At 36.6% G+C, this 21,173-nt stretch overlaps 1 protein-coding gene across 5 annotated transcripts in view; it reads right to left on the minus strand.

Moving 5' to 3' along the window:
- LOC127637954 (disabled homolog 2-interacting protein-like) overlaps positions 1-21,173 on the minus strand; it is a 148,155-nt gene that overhangs the window by 98,494 nt on the left and 28,488 nt on the right. For 3 of the 5 annotated variants that reach the window (XM_052119246.1, XM_052119257.1, XM_052119276.1), the window contains one exon: positions 2,366-2,478. In XM_052119246.1, the coding sequence (XP_051975206.1) occupies positions 2,366-2,443 (78 nt within the window). In that variant the 5' untranslated portion in view covers positions 2,444-2,478. Of the gene's footprint in view, positions 1-2,365; positions 2,479-19,240; positions 19,737-21,173 lie in introns of those variants that run through there. The other 2 variants (XM_052119238.1, XM_052119231.1) reach the window with 2 other exon arrangements.

Below are 21,173 nucleotides of genomic sequence, written 5' to 3' on the forward strand. Positions count from 1 at the left end.
GTGCGGTCGGGTCAAGCGCATTTTCAGCATGTTAAAGAGATGATTAATGTCTTTGTATCACAGTAGTGGAATGATACGGCTGCAATCTCGGCTATACAGTGCTCAGAACCAGCTTGCAAGATTGGAATTGTGCAAATTTGCGATTTTGTGGGCGTGTATGCGTCGTTACCCGATCTGCATGATTCCTTTAGTGAATCTGCCGATAAACCAGTGTATGCATTTAAACAGCACTTTTAGCGGTCAAAATTCATTCTTGGTGAATTACTCCCTCTCTTTAAGATATATATACACTTGATTAGTAAACAGAGTGGTCTTTAAAACACACTGGAAACATGCTAATACTTAATGTTACAGAAATACTGTTCAAGGTCAATAAATACATTTGCTTATGACTAATAGTCAAAACCAGACCTGCAGTGATGCTATTAGTCATGCACAGTGAATAAGAGCTCATAGAAGAGGAGAAGCAGAGGGAGGAAGAGAGAAAAGAAAGATTAATGGAGGACATAGAGAGGGAGAGGGGAGAAAAATCTAGATCTGTTCAGTTTTCATGAATTACTTTTTAAGGGTACATTACCATTGCTTGCCAATGGGGGGTGCAGAGGGATTATAATTACTTTACAGCATCAATTACTCATGTAGACTGACCTTATAATGTACCAATGTTGTATCTTACGTTGGAATCTCAAAGGCTTCCATTCTTTGCCTCACACTTGTTCAAACATGTGCAGTACTAAAAAATTAGGTTGGAATTTCAGTGTTATCAGATTGTGGACATCATAATTCAAGGCTTTGCAGGAAAGTTTAGCAAATTCATGTTACCCAGTTAATTTCTTATGCTCTAGATGACTAATTGGTCAGAAGCTGGGAGGTCAAGATGCTCTTGAGTCTCAAAGAGATCTCATTTAAATGTAATTACTTCTATATTCAGTTAAATGATAACCAGCAACCACATAAAAAAACAAAACACGCAACAGCAACAATCACATTCAGTCACTACATATGACAGAACATACAGAAGATACAGACGGTGAAAAATACTGAATACCACCTTGATTGCTAAGGATTTACTTCCTGTACCCTGCACATAATATGAGCCTCAATTTGATACGATTACTTACAGACTGAATCAGCTTTATCTCTTGCTAATAGAGCTAACTCTCATAAAAATAAAACTGGCAAATTCATACCAGTTAACCTAAAGGCCTGTGTAGACTCTTTCTGCATTTCTGTTCAGATCGCGTCCGGTCGCATGAGTTGCTTTATAAAGTATACTCTTTTGACCAAGAGCGAATATGAATGCGTTCAATGCATGCGCACTACAAACCCCACATACTGTGCTGATGATGAAATATGCATCACGCATACTGTGCACGGAGCAATCATCAATGCGGACAACCAAAGTATACATTGGCCTTAAAGGGTTAATTCACACAAAAATGAAAATTATCCCATAATTTACTTTTAGAAGCCCAATAAAGTGCATCCATCCATCAAAAGAGTAATCCATACTGCTCCAGGGGGTTAATAAAGGCTTTCTGAAGCAATGCATTTTGTAAGAAATATCCATATTTATAACTTTATAAACTATAATCACTGGCTTCCGGTAAAGGCCTTCCACGTGTTCACGAGAGAGTCGAATTCCACCTTATGACATAGGCAGAGTGTAAGCTCCGGTGAGTAGTGATGAACGCGGAAGCGCAGAGGAAAGAGGAAGCCAGTTATTATAGTTTATAAAGTTATAAATATGGATATTTTTCTTACAAAAATGCATCGCTTCACTTCAGAAGGCCTTTATTAACCCCCTGGAGCGTATGGATTACTTTTTTGATGGATGCGCTTTTTTGGGCTTCAAAATCTAAGGTACCATTCATTCTGATTATAAAGCTTGGAAGAGCCAGGCTATTTTTTATATAACTCCGATTGTGTTTGACTGAAAGAAGAAAATCATATATTTCATACATCCAGATATAGGTCTATAAACTTTTAGCATTTGTTTTAATAATAATTGAACGCCTTGATTTAGGCCTCAACTTTATACTTAGAAAATTAGGCTTGATCTTGGTTTATGGGCTTTATTCTGGGTATACCATTTTGTGTGACTTTTGATTTGTGCATTGTAATAGAAAATTACATTATAGCTTGCAGTAGGAAATTAGCATTTGACCAATTTTAATGAGATTGGAGCTTTTATATGGCATATGGTATATATAAGATCTTAAGAAAAACTAGCAATAAAGATGCTTCTATGATACAACACATGTAAGTGGTGCTAGTATGTAGGAAACATCTGGAGTCCAAGTTAAATTTAATCAGATGCAAACACTTTTACATACAGTATCACAAACACACATATTATACTTACTGTGACCCTGAAGGGTGTAGCAGCAGTAGCAGTGGGCTCCATTGTGGGTGGGGCTTTCTCAGGGCTGGAGCCTGGCATGCTACGTCTCCGCCCTGCCCTCTCAGGTGGAGAGTCTGCATGACAGAGGAACAGAAAAAGAAAGATACTTTTTTACTTAAGAATATCCTTGACAACATTGCCGCATATTAAAAGTTTTGCCCATATTTATAGACACATGTACATGTATATGACACCTAAAAGAGTAACAGTATAGGTTAAAAATGATGTAATTTTTTATATACTAAAATACCTTTGCCTGTTCTAGCATATTGTGGATAGGCAAATTTAATTAGGCCATGTGTTAGTTGATTTACCTGAAAAGTGTAAATACTTTGGCTTTGTGGCTTTCAAAACATTGCTTTATTTGTTTGAGCATGCTAGCCAGCCTGACATAGCAACACTGGCTCAACCAGTGGCATGAGTTTGGGGCAGTTATATGTTTGTTTGAACAAAAGTAGACAGGGGGAGTGTTTTGGAAAACCTGTTTGAAAATAGTTATTATTTTTCCAGTTCCACTTGGTTCACCTGCATGTTTAACCAATGAATAAATAATTTGGTATTCAGAATTGTACCATCGGACAAAATAATAAATTGTGTTTACACAATATCCCATAACATACTAATGCAGAAGCATGTAAACACCCACAACTAGGGTATTTTATAATGCAATCAAGAATATACTCTCTCTCACATCCACTTGGTCTATACCATTCTGCCCTTATCTTCATCAGAAACACAAATCCTAGCATGCTGTCCAAGTGTGCAAATAGCGTGTTTGTTGTGTGTGTATTGAATGCGAGACTCACATAGCATGTAATTGGATACACAGACAAAATCATGCCAACAACTTCCTTGCAGTGACTGATCTTCCACTGTCCTAATCTTCAGAAATGTCTGTCATACACCTCCTAATAGCTCATTTATAAAGTCATCAGCCTTCTCCTCCATTGTGTCATCAGTATGCAAAGCTCCTAAATCCTTCCACTCTATTCCTACTATGATATTCCTACAAAACCCTATACGAATAAAGTCCCATCACACACATGGGAAAGAAAAGGATTTTTTTTTTTCCAAGCACCATTTCATCCAATATCCCAAATTTCATCCATTTGGTATTTTGTTTGGATGTCTAGATGGATGATAAATGGATAGTTAAAAAATAGCACGGACAGCTTCATTTTTTTTCTTCAATATTTTATATGAATGTAGAGTGGAATGCAAAATTAAGCCACACAAATGTCTGAAAATGTATTTGCATTACATCTAAAATATTAAACCAAGTGGTGTCTAAATAAATTATGCTAAATCTTTACTAAGAACTAATGTTACTTTTCTGTTATTTTTGCAAATGTCTTTTGAGAGTCTGCTGTCAATGTGATTATTAGTGGGTGTATGAAGTCAGTACTTCTCAAGTTCAAACAGGTGACCCAGCTATGGAAATGTCCCACTAGCGTTTAACATTCACAAAACCTTTGGCCTCAATCTTAGTATATATGTTTGGCAGGGTGGAGGGCGGGGCCGGGTCGTGATCATACACACCCGGTCCCTTATCAGGCTAATCAAGCCTCTGAGAGGGATAAAGGCCGACTGCGGAGGATTGTACGGGAGAGAGTGATAGTTTACGGACATGTCCGTCATGTGTGTGCGTGTTTTGTCTTTTAAGTTTATCATTAAAATATTATTTATATTGACAAGCCGGTTCTCACCTCCTCCTTTCCATTGACTGCTTTACACTGGTGCCGAAACCCGGGAAGAAGGAGTGATACGCCGTATTAGAGTTCTCGCCACTACCGTCCACACCAACGGAGCAGCCACGGCCATCTGCTGGGGGACGAGGAGTCGCTGCCAGGGGCGGGGGAGACCCCTTTCTGTTCCCCAAGAACGCGGCGGGGCGTTCCATCCACAAGGGGCTGGAGGTCTGCCTCCGATCTGCCCGGAGAGGCGCGGCTGTCGTCCGTTAGAGGGTGGAGGAACAAGCTACGGCGTATCGGAGAACTGGCGAGTAAGTGTTTTTTTTTATCTCTCTCTCCTCTCTCTCTCTCACTGCCGCTCCGCGTTGGCCTTTTCCCTCTCATTTAAATGTTTGTGTTTTTTTGGGGGATACTCCATTTTGGAGAACTTTATGTTTCATTTTTTTTTGCAGTTCACTTAGTCTTACACATTTCCATTCAGTGGGACTTGTTTAAGTACAACCATTTCAGTATGTGCAGTCTGTCAATTTATATGAGGTCATCACTGCATATCTATGCAAGACAGAAAATGCAGTTTAAAACAGTTTTAGATGAAGTGTAGCATGTCACACAGCAGGACACAGCTGTCACTACTTGACAACTACCCAAATACAGCGGGGATTCTTCTCTCAGATCATGATCACTTTCAAAATGGATTTTAAAATGATAAACATAGAATGGAGAGGAAGGTAGAAAAGGTATAAGTTGAAAGATATCATATTATCCTGATAAAATTTGTTTCAACAGCAGATTATTAAACTTCAATCAAGTCAACCAGTTTCCATTAAGCCCAGTGGAGATGTGTAATGAGAATTTAACAGTGGAGCTGTGTAGTTTGATCTAGGAGAGGATATGTCCTTCACTCACTCACTCTCTCTCTCGGTGTATAAAATGTGAAGGAACTCAGCAGTGCTTAAGGAATGAGAGTGAGATAGCAAGTGACAGTGTGTGCTTAATATTGACAATTAAAAACAGCATCGTTGTGGCTATTATGTGTGTGGCTTTAGATTCATGGGAAGATCAGCGTGGTTTCATTTAGTCTTTCTCGACCCAGGAGAAGACCGTTCTACAAGTGCCAACCACCTGAATATACAGGCAGGAAAAAAAATCGGCACACACGCAAACACAGGCACAAACACACAAGGCTGTATGTTTTTGGGAAACAGTTAGTAGAAAATGTATTTAACTCTCAATAGCAACATCTGCACTTTAGATAGTTTAGATTTAGGATTAATTACTGAGCACTGGTTTGTGTATACTGTGGCTGCTGCTATTATTATCATAAAGCATTATTCATGAATAATGGATGGCATCTCATGGTGATACTACAGTACTAACGTTGATATACAGTACAGTGTGATTCTGAATGATTACCATGCTCATCAACAATGCATATCAAACACGACATTACCAATGTTTCTGAACCATGTTCCATGGTACCATGTCAAAACAACATGGTAATACCACTATACTTTAAAGTTAGTGTAAGATAGTGGTAGTATAAAATGATTGATTAGTTACAGTTGTCGGGGCGGCTGTGTTGGTAGAGCGGGTCGGCCACTAATCGCAGGGTTGGTGGTTTGAATCTCGGCCCACATGACTCTACATGCTGAAGTGTCCTTGGGCAAGACACTGAAACCCAAGTTGCTCCCAATGGCAGGCTAGCACCTTGCATGGCAGCTCTGCCGCCATTGGTGTATGAACGTGTGTGTGAATGGGTGAATGAGTCACAGTGTAAAGCGCTTTGAATACCGCTAAGGTTAAAAAGGCACAATATAAGTGCAGACCATTTACATAGTCAAAGAAAAAATAATAGGAATAAGGAATAATTCACTCAAAAATTTAAATTCTGTCATCATTTACTCAACCTCATATTGTTCCAAACAATTATAGCTTTCTTCTTCTGTGGAACACAAAAGGAAATGTTCGAGTGAATGGTGACTGAGGCTACTATTCTGTGTAACATCTCCTTATATGTACATTTTTAGATGAACTATCCCTTTAATTTGAATGCAAACATGTCCTTCAGTACAGGTTGTGTTGCTCTGTCACAGAAGTCAAACATCAATTAATGTAATTTTCCCTAGACACTGACAAAGCACCATTACGTTGGTGCAGATGTTAATTGTTAAATATCTTTTGTTGTTTAAACAAAATAAGAAACAGTGTCATAATGCAACCTCTGTAAAACATTGTAGAAAGTCATATATAAATAAAGATGATGAACATGCCCACACACAAACACCTGCATATCTGTCTCTCTCTGTCCTTGAGCTTAAACATGTGTTTCCATTAGACCCGGCTGTCCTCTGCGAAACCTCGATTGACAGCTACCTTCCCAGTGGTCATAAAGGACAATCGCCTAGCAATACTGTTCCCATAGCAACCACATCTCAAACCTGCAGAGAATTCAGCTAGTCTTAGAATACTCTCTTACAGAAACAAGGCCAACTGTCAGCGCAACAGAAGGGTCAGAACACACACTTCCTGTGAGCTGTGGGCTGGGACACAATGTTTCTGGGTTTTCCTGTAAAGGACATTCCTGAGTGAGAATGAGATTACAGAACATGGCTCATGATTTAACACCTGTACTTAGAGCAATTCTTTATTGAGCATATACAGTGCATCCGGAAAGTATTCACAGCGCTTCACTTTTTCCACATTTTGTTATATTACAGCCTTATTGCAAAATTGATTAAATTAATTATTTTCCTCAAAATTCTACAAAAAATACCCAATAATGACAACAGGACAACGACCCTAAGCACACAGCCAAGACAACAAAGGAGTGGCTACGGGACAACTCTGTGAATGTCCTTGAGTGGCCCAGCCAGAGCCCAGACTTTAACCCGATTGAACATCTCTAGAAAGATCTGAAAATGGCTGTGCACTGACGCTCCCCATCCAACCTGATGGAGCTTGAGAGGTCCTGCAAAGAAGAATGGGAGAAACTGCCCAAAAATAAGTGTGCCAAGCTTGTAGCATCATACACAAAAAGACTTGAGGCTGTAATTGGTGCCAAAAGTGCTTCAATAAAGTATTGAGCAAAGGCTGTGAACACTTGTGAATACATGTGATTGTTTTTTTCCTTTTCATTTTTTATTTTTAATAAATTTGCAAATATTACAAACAAACTTCTTTCACGTTGTCATTATGGGGTATTGTTTGTAGAATTTTGAGGAAAATAAAGAATTTAATACTTTTGGAAAAAGGCTGTAACAGAACAAATGTGGAAAAAGTGAAGCATTGTGTGAATACTTTCCGGATGCACTGTAACTCAATAAAATATACTGTACTACTAAGAGTGAGCTAAATCTGACAAACCCTCCCTTTGGGGACATTTGGCGATGTCCTCATAATTATTTTATGAACGAAATAATATTTAATATTATTAATTCAAAAAAGTTGTCTTTTAGAGAGAGGATTAGGGTGTGGAGTAGGGTTAGTCTATTGAAATTAAAGCACAAACTGAAATTTGTTCTGTTCAAGTTTCATGAATGAGGCCCATTGAGTCACAATAGGGATGGTTTGCGTATGCAAAGCGTGTGTGTGCTCTCTGTCTTTGTTCTTTTTTCTAACCAAACATTCCATGCACCTGCTCCCAAAGCTCACTCTGCTTCTATGACTTTACAGCCATGCAAAACCCCAAGAGCACACACACAAGAGAGAGAGCTATCCACATGTCAACTTGTTGAAAAGGGAAAGAATATTATGCAGAAACACAAACATGCTGTCAGGATTATGCCTGTGTATTACATTCTCCACATCCACTTTTTCAAATACATGTCTGCCGTGTCAACTTCTCTGAAGAGTATCGTGTGTGAATGCAGTGTAGTAATGCATGCATGTGTTTGCCATGTATTTGTAATGACCATCTATTTTGTAATGCAGTACAGACTATTAACAATGGTAGTAATTAATCATAGAGTGCAGAGGCTGTGGTATGATAAGATAAACCAATTTACATAGTTTTGTGAACAAGCCACTCACCACATGTTTTCTAGCCAAAGCATCCTACAGTACTTAATAACAGTGACACTCAATATGGAGAAGACAGAAGTTTAGTGACTTGCTCAAGGAATAATGTTGAACTGAATTGTGATACTTCCTGGATCACACCTACTAGGTAATTGAACCTGTAAACTTTGCATTAGAGGCCCGATCAATTCGAATAGAGTGCAACAGTTAAGTTGTACAAGTTGCATCCATTTTCTCCTTAGAGAATTGATTTTGAGAGATAATGTACAAACCTTTCAACATAGACCTAACAAGAACTCAGAGATGAGCACAGTGATGGTGTATGCTTCAGTAGAAGCCAAAAGTCTGTGTGATTTAATTAGTCTATCTCCCTATACTCTCAAACTACTTGTAAATTTGTACTGTACATATCTGTATGTTTTGCAATAAATGTAAAATATTGTATATTATATAATAAATGTTGTATAATCAATAATTACAAGTCTTTAGATTTACATGTATATACATTGTCCTTTTTTATATTGTATTATATCATTCACAATGCTGCACGGTATTGTATTCCCTCATTTAAACAATCAAGTACACAGTCTTGCACCTTTGCCCATTTTTATGTTTACAAATACCTTTGTGCTTCAAATTAAACTTTGAAATGCTGTGATTCATGTTGGAGCTGAAGTAATAATTTTATATTTTAAGGAAAATGAAGGGAAAAAAAATACTTCTAGAAGCAAGGCTACTGAAAAAGTGGAAAGTCACTGACTTTTTTGCAGAAAGGAGCATTCTGAAACGTCATCTAAATAAGAACGCTGATTTCCTAATACTGTAGGAACGGCTTAATGTGGTCATGTAAACGCACACATACCTTTCTTACAGGATTGTGAGGAGTGCGCATGTGCGTGAACAGACCAGATACCAAACTTTATAGGATGGAGCCCTACATCAGCTCAACAGCATTTCGGGGAGTACAGTGGGAAAAGCACATACATTATACCCATTTATACACACCAACATGTATATTAGTGGTCGACCGATATAGGATTTTACCGATAACCATGTTGGGACGACAAGCCGATAACCGATTAATCAGTCGATAGTTTTTAAAATTGATACTGAATGAAAAAACATTTAAAGTAAAATAATGCTGAACTTTATTACAAAAATAAACAGTACTGACTGAACCATGAAAATGTTTTGTCTTTGTCTAAATGTTGAACTATATTAATATTTTAGAACATTCATTTAGAAGGGAACATAGCAGCCAGATTGAGCTTAATGTAAACTGACTGTCTATCACCTGAACAGGGACTTGAACCCTAGACACTCAGATTAAGAATCTGATGCTATACCAGCTGTGCTAAAGCTATCCAGGCTCCATGAACATTAACTAACACTGAACAGTAGTACACAGCATTTTACACATTGTATTTTATATTTTAATACCTTAGGGTTTCTCATCTCATGAAAAGTCTGAGGTAAACGCTCTTTATTATCCTAAAACCAAGACAACGATCACTTCACTTCTGGTGATGGGGTCTTTAATGTGACACTAGGGCAAAAGAATAATTGAATTGCAATGTCTTATGATTTTGTTTAACACTTATATAAGATTTAGTGATGTTTTTGTTCCTATTTTGCGCTGCTACACTCATTTAAATTCTCCAAGAAACTCGTCACACACACACACACCGATCACTTGATGATTATCTAATCAAAATGACAAAAATACGTATTACTGTGAGGATAAAAAATTTATTAAAATCAAATGCATTTCTGATTTGTTTATACATTTCTCTTGGCTGCTTGAAGATTTTTTTCTCAAATCTCTCAATACCTTTAAATATTCAAATTAGCTGAATAAAGCATAAATGTGACTGGATATAAACTAATGCAAATAGATGGTAATACATTTTATTTAAACATTTGTGTAGGACTTTTTTTCCTGTTTTTTGTCACATTGTTCTAACCACTTGAGGATAGCTTTAATGTTAGCGTCCGCTCAGCCTTGTCTGCAAACATACTGCTGTTCTCTACTAACGCAGCATCTATTCAAGAAATGTATTATTTTATAATGATATGAAAATGTGTACATATACATACCTTTTAGTTGTTAGTATTTTAAATCTGGATTGTTCAGCTCTGTGCAGTGTTCCGCTGCATTCAACGTGCAGTCTCACATGTCAAAACAACCAACACGAGGCATCAGTGATAGTTTTTAATTCGCCTCTAGAGGCCGCTCTCATACTGTATAACGACAGCGTGCCCTTCCCAGCCGCTCCAGCACCGGACAGAACGGGGGAAATTATTGGTGTGGATTTTTGCCGATAACCGATAGTTCCAGAACCTCTAGTGTATATATCAACTGTCCCTTATGTTCGCTTTCATGCACTCGTAAATTGGGGAATTCCAGAGTTTTACATAAGAGGGAAACCCCACTATTTCAGTGCAATTTCGTTGCATGTTGTGAAAGGAAATTTAAGGACTTAAAGACTACAACAACAATACCTGAAATAAAGTGAAGCAACCGAGAATAAAATAGTGAAGTCTTCCTCGGATCTCATGTTTGTTATTTACACAAGCATCCCAGGCAAATTACATTGCTGTGGATCAGCTACTTACTGATCGGGCCACCATAAAGAGTATGCCACTTATACAGTTCATGGAAAAAGGGAACCCACTTTCTTGCAATAAACTGGTGCGCTCTACACCACCTCAACTTTGGTAAAGTGGGTGAAAGCTGCAGCTAAAACTCTTTCACCCCCTTTGTTCCTGAAGGACATTTATGTTCTCAAAAAGAGAAGGTGGACACAACTAATGCAAAATAACTGGCTCTACAATGCCTCTCTTTTATATAATTCAGAACATCAAATGCTGCTGGAAAAGATCTTTATGAAGGCAGTATTCAAGACCACATTTGTTGCTTCACTGATGAAACTCTGTAATTTTTGGAAAGATCAACATCTACTTTACAGAAGTAACATGGTTCTTGTGTGATGTGTCACCCGCAATGTGGATTGAACCTGGGTCTCTGGTGTGACATACACTGTTCTCTAGCTCAGAGAACAAAGGGATCTTTTACTGGAGTTATATCTCAAAAAGTACAACAAAAACATGAAGCCGTCCTTCACAGGTAAAAATAAACAAACAGCCAAAATGTTCAAAAACAGAGACTTAATCTGGCTAAAACTCAGATGATCTAGGCAGGTTGGCTCAAGACTGAACACAGAAAGATAAAACAGGTGAACTTAAACAGGGAAACACACAGGTGTGAACAATCAACATAACAAGTGTGGGAACCAAGGGGACTCAGGACACTAGTGGTCTGGAGAGACATTGCAGGATGAAGTATTAGGTCTTGTCTGTCATAATCTGCTATTTTTATATATCGTCACCTTCCTAAAATAATTGCTGCTTCCTAAAGTCATTTTTTCACTTTTCTCAGAAAACACAAAACACTGAACCAATAATTCAATATATGATATTTATTGATAATGTCACTCAAAAAGGTTATGGCATAAGATGACTATTGACATACTAATAACAATGCATGTCAATTATGTAACGTAACGGGAATAAATGACTTAGGCAGATTTTTGAACATGCCTTTGTTACTTAGGCAATTTTAAATTGACAACTCTGTCAACAATAAAACACTAACAAACAAACTAAACATCATTCTGAGGAGGCATGAGTAGCTTTTCCATCTTCTTGATGCACCTGCCATCTTAAAAAACTTGTAAAATTGTCTCATTGCCTTTTGACTTAGGCAAAATAAAACGGCCTAAGTCACACACTTGACATAGGCCATTATACTATAGGGGTAGAATTGCATGATCTGTTCAACTGAGGATGTGGGCGATTTTACCAAAGGTGGCCAGCATCATGAGGAGATGACTTATGCAAAAAAATCATTTTTGTCAAAAAATGACTTAGGCAATTATTTTAGGAAGGTGACGATATGTACATAATTAGGTCAGATCTGTAAGATCACATCTGTGAGAATGAAAGTGTGTGTAACAGAGAGAGTGAGTGAGCGAGTGTTGGTGTGTGTGTGTTTTTGCACATGGTGTTGTAGATAACTCACATTCCAGGACATAGAATACACCTATTGACCCACACACAAACATGCACGCACACACACTCCAATTCCACACAAAAAATAATGATCTCATTGTGAATCAATAACAAAACTAAATATTAGTCAGAAAAACCTAACTAAACTAATATAGCTTTAAATACCCGATGAAATCACCTGATGAGCTTGATGAGTTTTCGCTCTTCTGTTAATATATTTCCTATTTCAACAGGTATTACTAGGGGTAGATTGGAGGTTCTCTTTCTAGAGAGCATTTGATTGGACAAAAGTCTGTGTAGTGCATCATGAATCATCATTACTTCAGTCTATTTTCCTTTGAGAAAGACTGTAAATGTTATATTTGCATATCGGATAAAAGTTAATGTTGCCAACTTTTAGGAGTATACTGGCATCTAGATGGCCTTAAAACACACAGACATGGACTAAAAGCCTGAAAACTCCCATTTTAATTTCATGAGATTTTATATCATGAATATCATGAGATATCAAACAATTCTGACTATGGTTATTTTCTGTCCCTTCTCTAGGTCTACAAACTTCTGTATTCCCATGCCTGTTGAATCAGTGTTATCTCAGCTGTCCTTTCACCTCTCTTTTTCTCATCATTTCCTGTCTTTCATGTCTTTCTTACTCTCTCTTTTTCTTTTGACTTTCCTGGCTGACCAGATCTGTTGTTGTTAACATTTTGTTTTGCACTATAGCTTATACAAAAAAACAAAAAAAAAAAACAACAACAAAAACACAGATACACACGCATATGCACACTCCATTTACACATCCTATGATAAGCACAGACAATTTGATAAGATCATCCTTTGACAAACTTGGCAACAATTTTACTTTGATATGTACATCAGTTTCCTGTATAAACAGATGAAATATGACATTTTATGGAAGCTCCTGCAGTATTCTAGATCAAACCTGGTCTCACATCAGAAACAACCTCCACCATGATCTTCTGACATAGCATTACTATGAGATAATGCAGAGTAAACATGAGAAACACACAGCTGCCAGTAACTGAGTCACAGCTAAGCTCACTAATCATGATCCCATGAGTTGCCCAATCAGAGACATTAAAAAGCATAGCATAGCAAAATGCATGAACAGTGGGAAGAGCTGTTATTGTTCTGTTCTCAGAAAAGTGTACTCCTTACACCATTTAGCAGCTGGTACTATGGTGATGTAATGCCATATTATCAGAAATGAACAGCGAAGGGGAGGGACAAAGGAAGGAAAGGAAAGCTAGAAACAGCAGGAAAGAGAAAACACTCCACAAACTTTCACATGCAGCTGTGGTTGACATTAGACTCTATGAACAAACGACTCACCATTTCCTGTTCTCATATGTGGTCATACTAGGGATGTGCAAAACTACATATTTTCAAAATTGACTAGTTGGTGGGTTGCATAAATGTTTCATGGACTAATTGGTCTTAAGGAAGCCCCTCACAATAAGGCTGGTTTTGGGTTCACCTGAGCCTGATCTGAAGTTTTTTTTAGAGGATGTTCACATTGGACATTTTTTCATAAAAATAAATAAATAAATAATAAAAACAATTCAGAATAGAACAGAATGCTGGAACTGCTTTTTTAAAAGCTCTAAGCTTATAGTGCGACACTATAAAATGGCATGAAACGTAACAAAATGGTCAAAGATGTCCATATGACTGTGTATGGCTGTATCAGAGGTGCTTCAAAGGAGATACATTTAAAGCCACAACTTCTACCTATTTACATATTTAAAATACAAAATATAAGTAACTGTATTCCACTACAGTTACAATTTATATTATTGGTAATTAGAATACAGTTATAATCAAAAAGAATATTGATTACCGAAAAGATTACTTTGCATTTTATTGTCATTTGTTTAATTTAATATTTAGTCCTTTCAGATGGAAAACATTTATACATACACATGATGCAATCCAAAGTGCTATTTGAACAGCTGTGAAACACTTTCTTATGATGTTTAACATTCATACGAGTAGACAGAGAAATACGTTTGGAGCAGAAGAAATAGAAATGAACGTTGTATAAATTGTCAGCTTTACGCTAAGCTAAATGCTATTTCTAGCCATTTTACATGCACATGTTACCAGGCACGATCATAATTTTTAATCAAGAAAATTCACGTTGGATCATAATTTCATTTTTTCTAGTAAGACCTTTGATATTAGGGCAAAAATCATATTCTTGATAATCATTTTTGTACTGTTTTCTTGTAAAAATATCTAGAAATCCTTAAAACAAGATCAATTAGATTTATTATTTATGCAAGACTGCATAAGATAATGATGTTTTTCAGAGAATGTATTTTTAACATGTGTATTTTGTCTTACTGTACTGGCAGAATTTTTATAGTCAAAACAAGTAAATGAATCTACCAGTGCTGAAGAAGTGATCCAAAGTATTTAGAGTATGTTACTGACCTTGAGTAATCTAACGGAATATATTACAAATGACATTTTACACCATGTATTCGGTAATCTGTTGTGGAATACATTTCAAAAGTAACCCTCCCAACCCAGGTTGCGAATAAGGTATACATGTGTCAGTTGTGTAACAGGGTTGAGCTCAGGTGAGCTCATGGAAGCAGCATTACCTCACTGAGTAAGCCTACTCCTGCCGTATTTGAATATTCAGATCCAAAGGGCTGCCAACTTCTGTCATGTATGAGCCGATAAGCTATCAGCCAGAAAACCCGACAAGAACCAAGATAACAAAGATCATAATTGTGCTCCATTTCCACTCAGTTTGCATGATCCAACCAGTGACATCTCACATTCTCACATCATGAGACTCTAAACATGAATAATTTGCAGATTTATTGCGTAACACTTCACAATAAGGATCTATCCATTAATTAAATCCTTAGAGAATACATTAGGTATCATGAACTTACATTGAACAATGATATTGCACAGCATTTATTGAACTTGTTTAATGTTAATTTATTAAAAACTATTCTTTGTTCATGTTAATTTTTGCATATACTAATATTAATGTATATTTTTTAGTATATGCAAAAAATAAAAGTATAATCAACTTGTAACAAACAGGTTTATAGTTGGGTAGAGACACCCACAAAAACATGTGAAATCTTCAATAACAATCATTCCACTGGAAAACTTCCTGATTCTTTCTCTCTCTCTCTCTGTCAAACAAAAATCTTGTTCTAAGTGAAACCCACTCATAATTGCACAGACAATCTATAGCAAATATACACACACAGACACAGTTAGTCATTAGCAGGTATTGTTTGTACCCCACTGTTTCACTGAGCATTTATCACATTATTAACCAAGCTAAAACTGTCTCTCAATATTCAGAACAAACACTCTGAGTTTAAGATTTCCATAGTGATGCTTACTTTGCCAGAGCAGCCTGGAATCACTGCTTCTGTTTGCTCAAACCTCTTACTTCAAAGTCTACCACAGCGGTGTCACCTTGAAGCCACAAAGCCTCCCAAAACAGCTGTGCCATTACAAAGCCCTATTGCAAACCACCTTATCTTCTACACAAATCGATTCTCTGACTGATTGAATTGAGTTTGAATAAGCCCAGATAGCATAACCTAGATGAGAGTTTAAGAGTCATTCACAGACATCACATCTGAAATTACTCTGTGTGTGTGTGTGTGTGTGTGTGTGTGTGTGTGTGTGTGTGTGTGTGTGTGTGTGTGTGTGTGTGTGTGTGTGTGTGTGTGTGTGTGTGTGTGTGTGTGAGAGAGAGAGAGAGAGAATGGGAATGTGGTACTGCCTTCAGTTATTTTGGATGATCCTGCTTGACTGGTTTGGAAAATTGAGTGAGGAAGAACGTGCTTGCTGTACCGGCTTTAATACTTGCGCCTGGTCACCTGTCTTATTGTTTGACTGTAAAGTTATAACTGATAATAATCCACTCACACATATGCTCACTGCGCCTACTATAGTGAGGGCTTGTTAACTCGGATTTACGGCTCATGCAGTTTTGTGCTTATGGTACTTAAGTATTTGGAGTGACACAACAGAAGATTTTTGACCGAGTGACTAAGCTTTTTGTAGATACAAGAGCATAACCAAGGCTCTGAATCTTTGGCATTAAATATTTGAAGATTGGATTATTATTTTATTATAATAATATTGATTATTATTAAACAACCACTATTTCGAATATGGGAAATATTCTCTCTTTTTAATATACAGTGGCCCCAAAAAAGTTTTTTGTGACATTTTGGACACTAAAATCATATTTAAAATGTATCAATTTAATTGCTTTAGATGAGAAAAATAAATATTTAAGTAACTATCCACCCAAAAATGATACTTCTCTCATCATTGACTCAACGTTATGTCATCTTAAACTCATACGACTTTCTTCTCTCTGTAGAACACAAAGATATTTTAATGGAGATATGATGTCTGTATGATGACAAGTAAATTGAGACCAAACTTTCAAGCTCCAAAAATGACATAAAGGAAGCATAAAGGTGTTTTAATTCATGTCTTATTAAATGATCCAATTTGATTTGGGTGAGAATAGACCAAAATGTAACTCCCTTTTCACTATTAATCATGACATCAGCAGTCTCCTTGGTGATTATTTTTTCAAGTTCCATTACACTTACTATCGCTCTGCGCATGCATCAAACACTTGGAAGCGTTATTGAGTTTGAAGTCATTAATGTGCCTACTAGAGACTGCATTGCCAAGATGTAGAGTGAAAAAGAAGTTATATTTTGGTCTGTTCTCACCCCAAACTGATTGAACTGCTTAAAAAGACATGAATTAAAACACCTTTATGCTCAGGGCCAGTCAACCCATTAGGCCACATAGGCATCGCTATGGTGGTGCCGACCTACTGAGCCAGTTTTTGCACGTTTAACATAATCTGTGTTGAACAAAATGCAGCTTGAGCATTCCAATAAGTTGTTGTGGTGCCCCCCCATGGAACATAGACTGTGTATTAAATGACTTACTACTGTACTACTCTTACTGTTTCTGTCATATCTGATTTTGGCAAAAACAGTGAGACAAGAACGCAAAGTATGAAATTGTGAACATGGCCAAAGGTCACAGGGCTTTTGAATCAGAGCGATGCGTGAAATAATCACTCTTTTGAGTGGGTTCTTCTCAATTAATTTGTCTAACGTGCAGGCTGAATCGTTTCAAGCTCTTTATCATGCAGTAGAACAGTAACGGGATGCTTTAGAAGAAAGAGAACAAAAACAATGCTAAATTAAGTGGATATTTACTTACAATTCATTAAAACAAAACCTGCAGCTGCATTCAGTCGTTTGCCAGTGATAAAGAAGGTCATGTGTGAGTGTGAGTGCAGTGTGAATGATTGTCTACTACAGGTAAAGACAATCAAAGTAAAGTGTAGCAAAATACTAACATTAAATGAAAGTGCTTAAAAGTACCAAACATCAAGTGCCAAGCCAATGCCAAGTTTATTGGACATGTTCCTTGGTGTAGCCTACCATATAAATACCATGATATATTATAAAAAATAACAAGGTTTTTCATATTGTACCATCAATGTAGCATGATACTGCCACAGCAGGCTTTTGAGAAAAGTCACTCTGATAAACTTCATGTTGTGCTGTGTAATGTGAAAAGGTGTCAATATGTTTTTAGTCCATAGTTTCATTAATGCTACACAATACAATATATAGGCTATAAACTACTAAAGAAAATGTACAAATGATGCTCCACCACAAAAAAAATTGGGATGAATTTTAATTATATACTAATTTGTACTAATTTGTGTCAAAATGAATACATAACTCTCTCTAATAATTTGTATTGATGGGTGGGCTGGAGGGTCTCGCCTAGGGTCACGTTTCACTTGTATTGCATGGGCAAACAGACATCATATCTTCATTAAAATGTCTTGATTGTGTTTTGCGGAAGGAAGAAAGTCATATGAGGTTTGAGACCTCCTAAGGGGGAGTAAATTATGATAGAATTATCATTTTTGGGTGAACTATTCATTTTAAGGAAGTGGCATCTGCAAACAAATAATGGTAGATCTTTTGAAGTATGTATCAAATCAGTTCCCCTCAGGTCTCCTTAGCATAGTAACCATATGTGTATAATAAAAATAATGTTAACGTAAAATTTGGCCCATGTGTGGTAACATCTAAATTAGCCGATTTTATTGAAATCAAAAATAATATTTAATATCTCTGAGTCAACCTCAGTACATTAGGATTAACCAACAAAATAATTTTTAAGGGTTAGATTAGTCAGAATTAAATCCTTAAGGTTACAACTGCAGGTTTTCAAGTTTGTATTTATCTTTTTTACAGATCATCACATGAACTGTAGTCATGTTTCACAAGTCTGACAACCAGAATGTGTCCAAATACTTTTATCACTTAATTTTCACCAATATACATTATATCTTGCTTTATTATTTGAAACCATTTTTTTTTGTGTGTGTGAAATTCTTTGTTGACAAGTGTATTTTTGTGATATTTATTTAAAGCAAATGCCATTTGGTTTGATATTTTGTTATTTAATGCAAGGAAATTCATAATATTTTTAATGTGGCTAAAGTATCCAAATACTTTTTGGGTAACGGTAAAATATATACACTCACCACCAGACACTGTTCCAAGAGAAACACATTAACAGCAACTCTAAATTGAGTTCACAGTTAAAGAGGAAATGTTTGCATCCAGTTTTCTGGATCATTAAAGTGAGTTACATTTGCTTGTCAAATTTTATTTAACACTTTTCCAAGCAAAAAACAAACAAACTACTTTTTAGACAATGAAAGTACTTTAAGCATTAATAACTGTGTTTATGGCAACTGAAGGCAGTTGCACACTGATAGGAGGGCTGTTAAGATGTTTTACTACTCTGGTAGCACAACATAATCTCACACCAACGCAACATACTGCACCTTAGCGTGACAAATATTATAGTTACTACACTGTTACCAAAATGTATTGCAGCATTTATTAACTTAACAACACGGAAACTCTATTGAGGGTAGGGCAAGAAGGAATATTTCAGGAATAATGTAAAACATGATGTTTACCCCTATTGTTTGTGGTTCTGCTTCTACTCCGAGAACGACTGCGTTGTCTCTGTAGCCTCGTTCGACCCAGTAGTCTGTAGTAATATCCTGGTCTCCCAGAACCTTTCCGTGTAACACCTGACATAGCTCCGAGCACGCTCCTATCACACAAATACATACGCCTCAAACCACAGCTCCACTTAACCCAGAGTACACACACACACACACACACACACACACACACACACACACAGACAAGCAGTCCTGTGTGATTATCTCACTGGCACCAAAACTTCCCTAAATATCCTGTCTGTGTGCAAATCCAATGTTGTGCAGTGGCATCCAAAGTATCAAAGTAAATCCATTCCAGAACTCAAGTCCAGTTGAGCTGGGAAAGTCCAACTGCAACAGGGAAAGTTTACTTTCTCTCTCTCTCTCTCTCTCCCTCTGTTGCTTGATTTCTCACTGAGGAGAGAAAATGCACACTCAAAGGCTCTCCAATGCCACATGGTGTCTTTCTCTACACACACACACACACACACACACACACACACACACACACACACACACACACACACACACACACACACTACAAACTGTATATAAGTAGTGGGAAGGCAGAGAGGTATGCCACTGAACATAGAGAGAGAGAGAGAGAGAGAGAGAGAGAGAGACAGAAGACAGTTGTATAGTTTGCGTAAAAACCAAGACTGGATCAATGGAAAGTGAAACGTGCTTGTGGAAATTAAGAAAACCTGTCAAGAATATGTCCATGCCATATTTCACCCCAAAATCAAAGGATCAAAAATGATATTAAAAGAAACAAGCAAAAAAAGACAATGAAGCCTTTTTTACTACCATTAAGATTTTTATTTGTATTATTATTTTGACATTTTCAACACATTTCCCCCACAAAGTTATTTTGAGTTACAATGTAAAAAGTGGTAACGAGCAAATAGTTTTACCTCAAGGAGCTGTTTTTGTCTTATTATTCTTAATGCTTATTCTCATTAGATCCTCATTACTGTTATACAATAGAGTATTTGGTTTAAAATTTTTATACTGTAATACAATAATTTTTTATTTAAATAATACATTACAGGTAGTGCTACTATGATTCATAGTACATTTATTTATACATTATAAGATAATGTTGAGAATTTAATTAAACATATTTTGGGAGAAAATATGCTTAATTGTCATGAAAACAAAGCACAATTAAATGTCAGGTTATAATGCAATAAATTTTTTTTTAATCTTTAAAAGGCTTCATTTTCTGCAAAATATATGAAATATAATTTTTGTCTTTTCTATAATTTTAGGGTATAATATAACCTGGACATGTTCTTGACAGGCTTTGTGAGATTTACCCATATACATACGTAGGTGCGTTATACTAATAATTTAATATGATCGTATTTCCCTAAAATTAAAATGTATAACAAAATTAGATTAGGTAAAATCGAATTACTATATTCACCTTTAAATCCATTACATAGATTACAGAGGTTGCAATTTGAACCAAATTGAATTATGGTGAATTAAACAAGCTCACCTTTTCAACAACCCAAACACATAATGGAGCCTGCATTTTAGGCCACCCTACAACATATGGAGAACATATGTTGGTTACACAATTTGAATTTTCTTGACACATAGCTGATTCATAAATCATGGTTATATCCACACTCTACAGTGAACCATCCACTTCAATGCCACAACAGAGGTATTTTTAAAAATCAGACCAGGTCAAAGCAAAACCAAATTGTCTGTAAGATAAAAGGTTTGGCCAGAGGCTGGAGGTCTAAAAACTGTCCAGATGATATTTCCGAATTGTGCCAATAACTTTGTTTTGTCTTCTGACAAATACCGTCAGCCAGTCCTACTCTAATTGGCATGCCTCTTCCATTGGACTGAATTGATTCTGTAATTTTTTTATATAGTTTGTTTGAAA

This window comes from Xyrauchen texanus, chromosome 4 (genome assembly GCF_025860055.1).
Source record: "Xyrauchen texanus isolate HMW12.3.18 chromosome 4, RBS_HiC_50CHRs, whole genome shotgun sequence".
In the NCBI taxonomy this organism is placed as follows: Eukaryota; Metazoa; Chordata; class Actinopteri; order Cypriniformes; family Catostomidae; genus Xyrauchen; species Xyrauchen texanus.